Raw genomic sequence first — 12,569 nt, 5'->3', positions numbered from 1 at the left:
CCCATTCTAGATTATGTTGAATCTCTTACATCAATATCTGAGTATGAGAAGAAACTAGTCAATAGTCACATGTACTTTATTTTGTAAAACAACTGTGTTTTGAAAATGTCCTGTTCTAACCTTCAAATTATGCAATTACAAATGTAAATGTTTTTAATCTATTATAAGTATTATTTTGCCAATGAAAACATCTTTCCTCATTAAAAATTTTAATATATCTAAATCTAACATATTAGGCTTAATATTTTAGGTTTTCTTAAAATGAGCTCTTCTAAATTGAAAATATTATTTGAAATACTTTGAGAAGTAAAAAATAGAAGAATTCTTATGAGAACAATCAATGCAGATTTTAAAACCTTGTGATAATTGGGAAGGTTAAACTTCAAGTTACTTCATTAGAGACAAATTAAGGGTTTAAGATGTATCCTTGAAAATCAGATCCTAGGATCTCTACCTATAGAAAAATATTGTATTCTTGATTGGTTGACCTATTTTTATTCAAAACTAGCTGTTTTATCCCTTAATTTCATAAGAAATAAAATAGGACACAGTTATTCAACAGTATTATATACTCCAAGTAAATATAAAAATAAACATATATTTTAATATGAAGTATTTTCCATCAGTTACCCAGTATTTGCTTCAAGTATATTGATTTGTTTGCTATTATATGAACTGCTGAAAGTTATGTCCAAAAATTTTTTTAAATGAAGAATCTGTTTTCAATTATAGGGTTTTACTACAGAGGCTTCAAGGCAATGATCGTGCTTAACACATTCATTAAACTTGTAAAGCTTTTATTTTCAGTTTACTGACCTAACCAGGCTTTTAAAAATCAAACCATCTATACTGGTTTTGATTTAGAATGTCCCCCGAGCCCTTAAGGAAACAAGTTAGAGATGTTAGAAGTGGGGCTTGGTTGCTAAGGAGGAGTCCTTGGGGATTATGTACAGTCTTCTCCTCTCTCTTTATTTTCTCTGTTTCTGGCCTCCATGATGTGAGAGCAGAGCCCTCGTGTGCTCTACATCTTTCTCTGCTTCCTGATGCCATGCCCTGAGCTGTAGACCCAGCCTCACATGGACAGAACCTGTACATCTCCAAAAACTATGAACAAATAAATCTTTTTTTCTCTGAATTGTGTGGCCAGTTGTTTTGGATTATGGTAATGAGAATGTTCACTGAGACACTATCCTTTTCAAATATTGTACATGGGTCTCTTTCCATGACCAGAAAGACTCAATTATTTCTCTCCAACATCTGTCTTTGTACAATTGCGCTTTCAAATTTAACAAATACCAATGATAACTTCACACTAGAAAAAATTTTATTTAGTACATCTTGTTATAGAGGAATAGGTTTAAGGATGAGAAGCCATATTCCATGCTGCATTGTTTAAGTATGATAGGCCACATTCTATACTTGATAACTAAATAAAAGTTGTATTTCTTTATCAGCAATTCACAATTATTGAACTTTCTTAAGGATATACAAGTTTCATAGAAGCCACATATAATTATCTTTAAGATACCTGGCAATGTCCTTTAAGTCTACAGGCCTTCTTCTTATCTATTTGCATCTAAGGGCACATGTTTATACTATTCCAGGAGGGTGAATGGAATATGAGAAGGTGCCTCTGAATAAGCCAAACCCAGCACAGGTGACATTGGCATTTTTTGTCATCTAGTGCTCTCTGTATCTCTGATTTCCTAGAGTTGTGACTACTTAACTATTTTTCAGAGCACCTTGGGATGAACTCTGAATGCGATGATTGCCAAACAAGAATTTTATGAATAACAAAGAGATAGCTAATGTATATATACATATGTATTTTGTATTTAGACACTTAGAAAAGACTTACATATGACATTTGTATATGTTCATATATGCTTTCACAAATATATACAAACATACACAAAAACATATGTGTATATATATGTGTGTGTGTGTGTGTGTGTGTGTGTGTGTGTGTGTGTGAACATGTGAGGCCACCCAGTGTGTAATGCTGGAAAGGGTCCAGGATGTAACACCAAGGATTGGGTTCTAGTTGCTCTACTGCTACTTTAAACAAGGTCATTTGGCATAAGTGACTTCAAATTCCAAGCCCCAGTTTAATGCTATCTGAAATGAGCATCGTTGTGTTTATCCTAGGTGCATTATCTTACAGAATTAGAAGAATCAAATGAGATTTTACATGTAAAAGGATTTTATTGAGTATAAAGCACTTATTCAATGTAAGTTAACATTCACTGATTCTTTTATTTATTTTTGGTACTGTGGATTGAACCAAGGAGCATTCTACCTTTAAGTTACACTTCCAGCCCTTTTTATTTATAATTTTGTAATAAGGTCTTGCTAACTTGTTGAGGATCTCACTAAATTGCTGAGGCTGAGCTTCAATCTGTGATCCTCTTGTCTCAGTTTCCCAAATACTAGGGTTACTGGTGTGCTCTGCCGTGTTTGGCTCCTTGATTTATTTTTAATGTGACTACAATGTAGTATCCTGAAAATATGTACAAAACATAGTCCTTATGAACTCTCTTTCAAGCAACTTAGCCTAAATGGGGATGGGAGCCAAGGGAAACAGGTATGATAAGCCTGATATTAAGTTCCTATTGGTATAAATATTTTTGGAGGTACAGAGAAAGGGCTTATAGCCAAAAGAAGGTTTTTTGAAGGAGCTATTGCCTGAGTTTATTCCAAAGAAGGAGTCCAAAAAGCAAAATAGAGAAAGTAGGAGAACAAACATTTCAAACAGAGAAGTACATGAGCACAAACAAGGAAGGCACAGAGTGGGTAGGGAATCAATAAATATCTCATTATTGTTGGATGGTTAGAGGTAAAGAGCGCCAGGAAGTGGTAAGGCAAGTAAGGAACTGCTCAGGGTGAGCTTATCCTAGAGAACAATAGGAACCACTGAAGGGTTACAAGTAGGATAGTTGCAGGGATAGATTTCCATTTCAGATGAACCACTCTAGTACTCTGTTTATGAGAGATTGGAGGGGAATAAGAATAAAGGAGGAGAGATGAGAAGAGGCTGTCATCGTAGAATTAGGCAGTTTTTTCTCAGCCTTGGAACATTTATTGCTTTGGGCTGGATATTTCTTTTTGGGGATCTGGGAGGACTCTTCTGAAAACTATAGTAAGTTTTGCATCCCTATTATCTACTCACCAAGGATGAGTGGTACTCCCACTCCATCTTCAGAGGTAACAGTCAAAAATGTCTTCAGATGTTTTAGATGTCTCCTGGGGCTATAGTTGCCCTGGTAAAGAACCACTGGTGAGGTAAAAGTTGTGAAGGGTCACTTTAGCATTTGGTAATTGGTAATAGTACTAGAGACTAGAAGACAGATTCTTAAAGGGTTTAGGAGGTAAAATGGACCATTTTTAATGATTCATTGGTTAGAAAGGAAGAGGGGAAAAGGAGGTATTTAGAATGATTCACAGATAGCTGGTCTTGTTGGCTGAGTGGATGGTTTTGTCTCCCAGTGGGATGCACAACAAAACAGGATGAGCATCTAAGTGAGGTGGCAACGATGCTGTACTGGAGTCCTTCCTCAGGTTCAGAACCAGCAGATTTGACAAATATCAAAACTGTAAATCTTCATCAACCAGCTGGGTTGAGGAAAGAGGGAGAGAATGAATAAGTAGCTCTGCTTAACAGATAAGAAAATAGCAGACTTCTAGAAGGCTGTGAAATTGTCCAGCCCTAGAGAACAAAAGAGAAAAAGGTATTTGTGTAAGGCTTCCCACTCAGGCAGTGATGATACATTTGGTTGCTTTAGGGAGAACAAGTTTCAGTAGTGAAGAAAATGAACCAGCAGTAAAGTGAATGTCTATTTAAGCTATGGTTAACGCTAGGTTAGGGGTGTGTGTACGTGTGTGTGTGTGTGTGTGTGTGTGTGTGTGTGTGTGTGTTGCTTTTGTTTTACAGATATTTTTGGTAAGTGGAGAAAAGAGGTTCATGGTAACAAGGGAAATCTTGAGGAGTACATTTCTCTCAAAATGGAGAGATTTAAATTTGTTTGGGAAAGGCATATGGTGGGAGAAAATGGAAAAATCCCAAGAATCCTGAAACTGGAAGTACAATAAAGTGGGGGGAAAGCAATTTATTCTGGAATGGGGATAAGGACACATCATTTGGGCCTGAAGGGAAGAAAGGAAAGAGAGAGACATGTGTCAACATTGTACTTACCTTTGTAGTTAGGCATTCTAGGCACTCAGGAAAATTATGACCAAGGGCTTAATTATTGTGAGGAAGAGGGATGCTGAAAATTCGATAAGAGTGAGAGCAGCGGAAGCCATGAAGAACAGCATAACTGTAGTAGAGAACTAAGCCAGAACTAACCCAAAACATGAATTAGTAAATTTCTGGTAATTCTTAAGCAACAAACTGCTGCCAGAGTATAGAAGCATATAAATTAAATGTAACAGTGTATTAGTCTGTTTCTGTTGCTCTAACAAAATACCACAGGCTGCTTTGTATCCTTAAAAGAAAAGAGGTTTATCTAGCTCATGATTCTGGTGGCTGGAGGGTTCAAATAGAATGGTGTTGGCCCCCCATTGGAACCCAACATGGCAAAGAAGCAGAAAGGGAATCAGCTTGTGAGAGAAAGAATCATACGAAGAAAGACTGGGAATGATAAGGACAAACTAAAATGACCTCACACATTAGTTTTTTTCTCTTACACAGCTGCAGCCACCAAGTGACTTCTCTCCATTCCCTCCAACTACACCTTTGAAATCCTGTGTTTGTTATTAGGAAGTTTATTACCCATGGATTGAAATGATTTCTGTATTCTACCCCCAGAGAGCAATAGGCAGTTTTACCAGAAAATAACCTTAAAATATTTTTAAAATGTATTACCAATCAGACTAATTGTCATTTGACAAAAAGCCCCTTCTATGACAAAACTAACTGCTTTTGTCAGTAAAAATGTGTGCCTGTGGTTAAACCATCTAACATCCTTGGCTTTCATATCTCTCTGCAAACTTACTGGATGAGTTGATTTCTCCAATCTCTCTTCAAGTTCAAAATTTCCCCTCTTCCTCCTCCTCCTCCTCCTCGTCCTCCTCGTCCTTGTCCTCGTCCTCCTCCTCCTCCTCCTCCTCCTCCTCCTCCTCCTCCTCCTCCTCCTCTTCCTCCTCCTCCTTTTTCCCTTGGTGGTACTGAGGATTGAACCCAGGAGCATTCTTCTTCTGAATACACTCCCAGCCCTATTTTATTATCTTGAACTTGTGATACTCCTGTCTTAGCCTTCCAAGTACTGGGATTGCAGGCATGTGCCACCAAGCCCAGCAGGTTTCCCCCCTTCTATGCCAAAACATGGGAAATGAGTTAGATAATGATAAGATTCATTTTATTCAATAGTTCTTAACAAAAATTAAGCACAGTGTATTGACCAAATCTGCTTTAGTCCAAATGAGCAATCTGTTGATAAATGACATAGAGACATGAGCAAAACATAGTCATCAATCTTTGGAGGACCAAAGCATTTCATCAGTCTTTGGAGAATAAACATAAGCTAAATTACACCACTGGAAAATATCAAGTGAAAGATTCTCTTTCTGAATTAAAGTTGTATCTAATAGAGATTACATGAGTCCTACAAGTAAAATTGAGAGTTTTCATTTCCCACTCTTTAAGCTGTTACCATAATGAAGAAAGTCATGAAAACAGAATTTTCAAACTTAACTAAATAGCAGGACTACTTATTGAGAATTTAAGAATTTGATTTTAAGTTTCCCTAGTTTTAATAATATGCTAGAAAAGAATGATTCTAATTTCAAGTAATGTTCACATGTATAACTGGTTTGAAAAATTCAATGGAAAATACTTTTAAGTCTTCAAATCTGTTGAGTGATCATTTGTTTTCACCTGCCCAATATCACATAAGAAGCTAAACAGTTTTACCTGTTTTAATCATTCAGAGATACAGTCTTATTCATCCCATTATAAGTATTTCAAATTATTTTTCTTTTAAGCATTGTAAAAGTGTGTTCTCCACTGATCTCATGGGTCCCAGAAAAGTGACTTTCTTTTCTTGGGTCACTGTAGCAGCGAGGAAGTCATTTTCATTTCCACGTACAATAAATCAATCAACATTTATAGAACACCTATTTTGTTCTGGGCCTTAGGCTAAGCAATGTGGTGGATATGATGATGAATAAGATATGATCTCTGCCCTCAAGGCAAGCCAGCCTCTTAGACAAAAAGATACCAAACAAACAATACAGGGCAGCATATGATAAGTGGTAAATGAGTGGCATGGGAAATGTGGGTTCTGGTGTTGTAGAGGTAGGAGAGATCGGGTTGGCCTGAGGTGGTGAGCGAAGGCTTCAGGGAGTGTGTAGGAGATGACCTGGACCGTGGAGGATTGATGATTTGAGATAAGTAAGTACAGAAAGGGAGGGCAGGCAGAGGAGATGGACTGAAGAGAGAGCGAGCTGTGTTGGTTATCTGAGCAGGGAAGCAAATCAGCAGGCTCGGCAGGCTGTCATCCGTGTCAGGCTGTGCACAGGGCACGATGCTGGTACACCTTAGCTGCTGCTGGGCAGGTGGATGAGAGCAGAGGCAACACTGGGAGGAGGGCGAGGTGCAGACCCATTCACAGCTTACATGCAGCAATAGTGGGCTCAGGTCTCCCGGCTTGGGGAGAGCCACAGGGGCCCAGGGATGGACATGTGGGTGGCTCCCCAGGAGCTGCTCCCCACAGCATGGAGGCAGGACCCTGGAATCCCACAGTACACAACAATTCATTTTTTCAACTGTGCCATGGCGTCCTCACTTTCAAATGAGATATTTGAACTAGAGACTCTCTGAAGACTCTTTCACTTTTTATTTTTGATGTGTCTCTGTGAAGGAGCCCTGTCTTGGTTTTCTACAGTACATCGAAAGCACAATTCTTATTTTTAAACGCGCGCGTGTGTGTGTGTGTGTGTGTGTGTGTGTGTGTGTGTGTTTCTGGGGACTGAACTCAGCGGTGTTCTCTCTCTGAGCTAGACCTCCAGCCCTGTTTTATTTTTTATTTTGAAACAAGGCCTCTCTAAATTGCTTAGAGGCTGGCTCCTAACCTGCAATCCTCCTGACTCAGCTTTCCAGGTACTGGGATCCCAGGTGCATGCCACCATGCCTGGCTATTTTTATACTTTTATTGGTGCATTAGTTATACTTCATTTTATTGGTGCATAGTTCTACTTCATAGTAAGATTCGAAGTGATATGTTAATACACACAGGCCACTTGGTGTATTTTCCTCTGTCTCTCACCCCACTCACTCCTCCTTCGTGAGATTTGTGGTGATACCTTGATGTACGGGCATAGCAGTGTTTGAACAACCTCATTTTCCTCTTGCCCACCGCCCTTCCCCAAACCCCTTCCACTATTCTACTGGCCTCTCTCCTCACTTGGCTGAAGTCCCTTTTGGTTCCTGTTTTCTCTCTATCATTCACATATGGGAGAAAACATTCACCCTTGACTTTTTGAGACTGGCTGATCTCACTAAGCATAATATTTTCTATTCATTTTCTTGCAGATGACATGATTTTATTCTTCTTTATGGCTGTGTATAGACCACATTTTCTTTATCTATTCATCTGTTGGCTGACACCTAGATGACTTCATCTTGTGAAGTGTAAAGCACACTTTGGATTTCTTTCCATTTTTAAAAATTAATTTTTTAAATTGGTGCATTGTAATTATACATCATATTGGGGGTATCAAGTGACAGAAAAATGCATGCACACAACTCTTCAAGCACTTTCCCTTTTCCTCGCTTTCTCCCTTCCCAATTCCCTCCTCCAATCCCTTGAGATTAGAGTTGGTTATTTTGTGTACATTCATAGCAGTAACACTTTTTGTGTCTTCCTCTCCCTCCTCCCTTCCCTATCTCCCTCAGTCATCCCGCTGGAGTCTCTACTCTTCTACCAGATGTTACCCTTATTTCTGAATTTCTCTCTAGCTTTCACATGTAAGGGAAAACATACATCTCATTTTTTGAGACTGGCTACTTAGGCTCAGTATAATATTCTCGAGTCCCATCTATTTTCATGCAAATGGTGTGGTTTTGTTCTTCTTTATGACTGAGTAAAATTCCATTGTGTATATATACCAAAGTTTTATGAGCCATTCATAGGTTGATGGACACCTAGGTTGGTTCCATAATTTGGCTATTGTAAATTGTGCTGCTATGAACATGAATATTCAAGTATCACTATAATAATCTGATTTCAATTTTGGGGGGAGGATACCCAGGAGGTCTAACACTGGGTCATATGGTAGTTCCATCCTCACTCTTCTGAGCAATCACTGCATTGATCTCCATAGTGGCTGTACTAGTTTGCAGCCCCACAAAAAGTATTATATAGTTTGTGTTTCCCCACATCCTCTTCAGCATTTATTATTGTTTGTGTTCTTGATGGTTGCCACTCTAACTGGAGTTAGATGGTATCCCAGTTTACTAGTTTTGATTTGCATTTCCCTGATTGCTAAAGATGTTGAACACTTTCTTCATATTTGTTGGCCATTTGTATTTCTTCCTTTGTAAAATGTCTATGAAGTTTGGTTGCCCACTTTTGATTGGATTCTTTTTCTTTAAGCATTAAGCTCTTAAAGCTCTTTCTATATTCTAGATATAAGACCTTTGCCAGATGGATAGGTGGTGACGATCTCCTTCCACTTTTTAGACTCTCTGTGGATACTTGATGATTTCCTTTGCTGCACAGAAGAAAAGCACACTTTTTATAGATTAAGCCAACTGTCAAGGCTTTTAACCTTTTTTGATATTCAAAATACAAATCAAAATGAAATAAAACCCTTTTACGTAGGCTATTTTTAAGTACAAGTGGAAACAATGTAAGTTAATGGTTAAGCCCAGAATCTAGGTTCAAATTGTAGTCTGCTTAGTATTTTGTGACCTTGAGCAAGTTACTTAATTTTTGTAAACCTCGGGTCTCTTTATCTGTAAACAGAGGATGACAATAGCACCTAGGGATTATGATTTACTCTAAGATTACACATGAAAGTGCTTAGCATGGTGCCTGGCATGTGGAAAGCGTTCAATAAATGTTAACTCTTTTATCATTGTTAATGTAATGCTGTTAGCTGTGGTTGGCACTTCTTGACTTCTAAAAATAATTTTGAAGAATTAAGAAACATGGGAATTATATTATCAGGCAATTATAAACCTCAAACTGTTGCATGCATTATAGATTGACAAGCAATAATAGGAAGAAACCCAGTAAGACTGAAAATTTGAAGCAGAAAATCACTAAAGTTTAAAGCAGGAAGGAGCTAAGTGCCTGGAGATAAATGATTAGAAACAGAGCTGTCCAGCGACAGGGAGATGTGCCTCAAAAGCCCTCGAGTCACAGTAAACAGCACCTGGAAACCGAACCTGCAAAGTGATAAGATGATACAGTTCTGGACGCCGGATTATTAGAAAGGTGTTAACCAATAAGAAAGAATGAGGAGTAGAAAAAGAGGGCTCAAGGGACTAAAATTTGATGGAAGATTTTTGAAAACTAGACATCTATCTGACTGAGAAGAATGTCTTACAATATGCTTGTCAGGCACATGGCTCAGAAAGGTAGAAACATCAGGGAGAGAGATGAGATAAAAGAGTCAGGTGGGCAAATGTCCTTGCACGGCTTGCAGTAAGATCAATTCAAGTAAAGGCAAACATTTCTAGTGGGCAGGCCTCCCTGAGGACGTGATAGAAGCCATTTACATGCCATCAAGATGAAGCCCCTTAGAGTGCACTGTGGGGGGTCGGCTGCAGTTGCTGGGGCCTGGATAAGGCGATGTTTCCTAAGAGTGTGCAGCCCGTTAAAACTGCCACACTGTCTTTGTGGAGATGTCTACTGTACCTCAGAATGAACAGCCTGTTGGATTAAATGAATTAATATTTGCAGAATGCTTAGCACAGCACTTGGCACAAATGAAGTGTCATATAAATGTTTGCCAAATAAGTGAATTTAGAATTTCCGAAAAATATTTGGCAATCAAGTCAGAAATCATTAGTCTTGATAAGCAGATCTACTTGCTAACTGAGAAGGCAATCAATTATAAACTCAAGCCAAGAACACTCTTCAGAAATACCGTGTTTGCTGTGCTGTGACCTCACTGATATTACTGAGATTGAAGGTCGATGTATAGAAGAACCCCTGCTCCCAGGTAGCAGGCAGAGTAAAAAGTTATTGAAAGAAAACTATATAAAATTTCACAAGATCTCTGTGCTGAAAGAGTATTACTATTGAGGGCGTGGGGTGCCAAGACCCTTTCGTGTCTCCATTAAACATTTGCTGAGCATTTGCTGGGAGCTTGCGGTTGACCCTTTGGTTGCTCTGCATCTGCTGAGCTGCTGACACACACACCTGCAAAGCCATCTGCACGGTTACCTTGGCAACTCAAGGTCAGACTACATGGAAACACCAAGAAAATCCACGGTCTTCCATAGGGAGCTAAGTTATGCTCCACTTCTGATTATCGCCAGATAGGTATCCACCTCAGAGGGACGTTTGGTTATGAATGTTATAGGTTCTTCTTGCTTCTAAAAAAATCTCTTTGTTGCCCTCTGGACTTTTATGGCATTTGATTTATTCTGTTAAAATGGCTATTATCAGTAAGGGAAGAGATAAAAAAATCTTGGCCAGAGTATGGAGAAAAGGGAACTTTTGTAAACTCTTGGTATAAATGTAGATTAGTATAGCTATTTTGGAAAACAATATGGAGGTTTCTAAAGACATTGAAAATAAACTACCATATGACTTAGCCACTGGGACATATACCCAGAAAATGAAATCACCACCTCATAAAGATATCTATGCCCTCAAAAATTCAAATGCAGCATTATTCATAAAAGTCAAGCTAAAGAAGCAATTTAGATATCTGTCCATGGATGAATGAAAAATAAACTGTGACACACAGTAGAATATTACTCAGCCTTAAAAGAGGGAGATTTGTGCCAACATAGATGAATCTAGAGGACCTTATGCCAAGTAAATTACGCCAGATGCAGAAAGAAAAATACTGTATAATCTTTTTTTTTTTTCCCCCAAAAAAACCACTTTAATTCCAGCCTTACAACAGCGCCAGGTGCAATGTCTGGGGACAGACTCTGGGTACAATGCTGTGTGGTGACCACGCACTCACACACAGCTCTGAGAAGGCCCCCAAAGGGGGACTTACCTTCAAGGGGCTGAGCCAAGGGGGGGAGGGGCAGCCCCAGAACTGGGGCGGGGCAGACCTAGGGAAAAGGTGCTACTTCTTGGCAAAGGAGATCTTCATGGCGTTGTTCTGGGTGATCTTAAAGCCCTGCAGGGCGTCCCGCGCTGCCCCTGCCTGCACCTCATTGTCAAACTCCACGAAGGCGATGTCGTGACGCACAGGGACCAGACGGACTTCTTTGAAGCCAGGGAACTGGTTGAAGAGCATAGACAGCATGAACTCGTTGGTCTCCTCCGGCAGGTTGGTGAGGAACAAGATGTGATTCGGAGGATTCTCAGAAAGAGGCTGGGCAGGTGGCATCTGGCCTGGCATGAGCTGCTGCGGTGGCATGGCCCCTGGCAGAATCTGGCCCGGTGCGAGGCCTGGTGGTGGGATCATGCCAGGCGGCGGCATGTAGGGAGGCTGGCCGGGCATGTGGTGCATGATGCGAGGTGCCTGGGTCATCGGTGGCATCCCCGGGACAGGCCCCTGAACAGCTCCCAGGACGGGAGCAGCTGCCCCACCCTGCGCAGCCTTCTTGGAAGAGGGCGTTTCCTGGCTCTTCGGCTTCCTCTTCTCTCGTTTGCCGTCCCTCTCCACAAAAGTGCCCTTCATCTTGGCGATGATATCTGAGTCCGTCTTGGCGTACTGGATGCGCATGGGCTTGTCATAGAAGGGGAAGCCCTGCATGGAGCGCAGGGCATTCGTAGCACTGCTGACTTCCTTGAAAATGACAAAGGCCTGGCCTCTCATCTTCAGGCTTCGTGACACCAGGATATCCAGGATCTGGCCAAACTGGGAGAAGATGGCATACAGGGACTTCTTCAGCTCATCCTTCTTGATCTTCTCGTTCAGATTGTTGATATAAATAGTGTGGTTGGGGCGGGTCTCGGGAACTGCCATGGAGAGAGGCGCCGAGGCAGGGCTTGGAGGAAAACGGTGACTGTGGTTCTGAGTCTCGCCAAACCCTTCTCCCGACGCTGGCTTGAGCGGCTCTGCTCAGGGACCTTTCTCCGATAGGACCGCAGGCTCCCAAAGTGGCGCCAGGTGCGTTCTGCGGGCCGGACCCTGTATAATCTTTTTCATGTGAAACCTAAAACAAAAAACCAACCAACAAAAACCCTGAATAAAAAAAAATAAAAAAATCAGAATGGCTGAAAGTGATGGCGCACACTTGTAATCCCAGCATTGGCTCTAGAGAGCCAATGGACAACATACACAATATAGCTAATACTGCATTTCCCCATGGGGATTTGCTAAGAGAGTAGATTCAGATGCTTTTACCATTAAAAGTAGTAACTGTAAGATGATGAATATGCTAATGTGCTTGACTATAGTCATTATAATGTATTTATATATTAAATATA

The 12,569-nt window shown here is 40.3% G+C and overlaps 1 protein-coding gene across 1 annotated transcript; it reads right to left on the bottom strand.

The window, feature by feature from the left end:
• Positions 1–11,256: 11,256 nt before the first annotated feature.
• LOC308260799 (U1 small nuclear ribonucleoprotein A-like) lies at positions 11,257–12,105 on the bottom strand (the record flags this gene model as incomplete). The annotated part of the gene is made up of 1 exon (XM_080692337.1): positions 11,257–12,105. The coding sequence occupies one exon, from the start codon at positions 12,103–12,105 to the stop codon at positions 11,257–11,259; it is 849 nt and encodes a 282-aa protein (XP_080548463.1).
• Between the last annotated feature and the right edge of the window lie 464 nt (positions 12,106–12,569).

The sequence above is a fragment of the Muscardinus avellanarius genome, assembly GCF_963383645.1.
Source record: "Muscardinus avellanarius genome assembly, chromosome: 3".
Classification (NCBI taxonomy): Eukaryota; Metazoa; Chordata; class Mammalia; order Rodentia; family Gliridae; genus Muscardinus; species Muscardinus avellanarius.
This window is presented reverse-complemented; position numbering and strand designations above follow the sequence as displayed.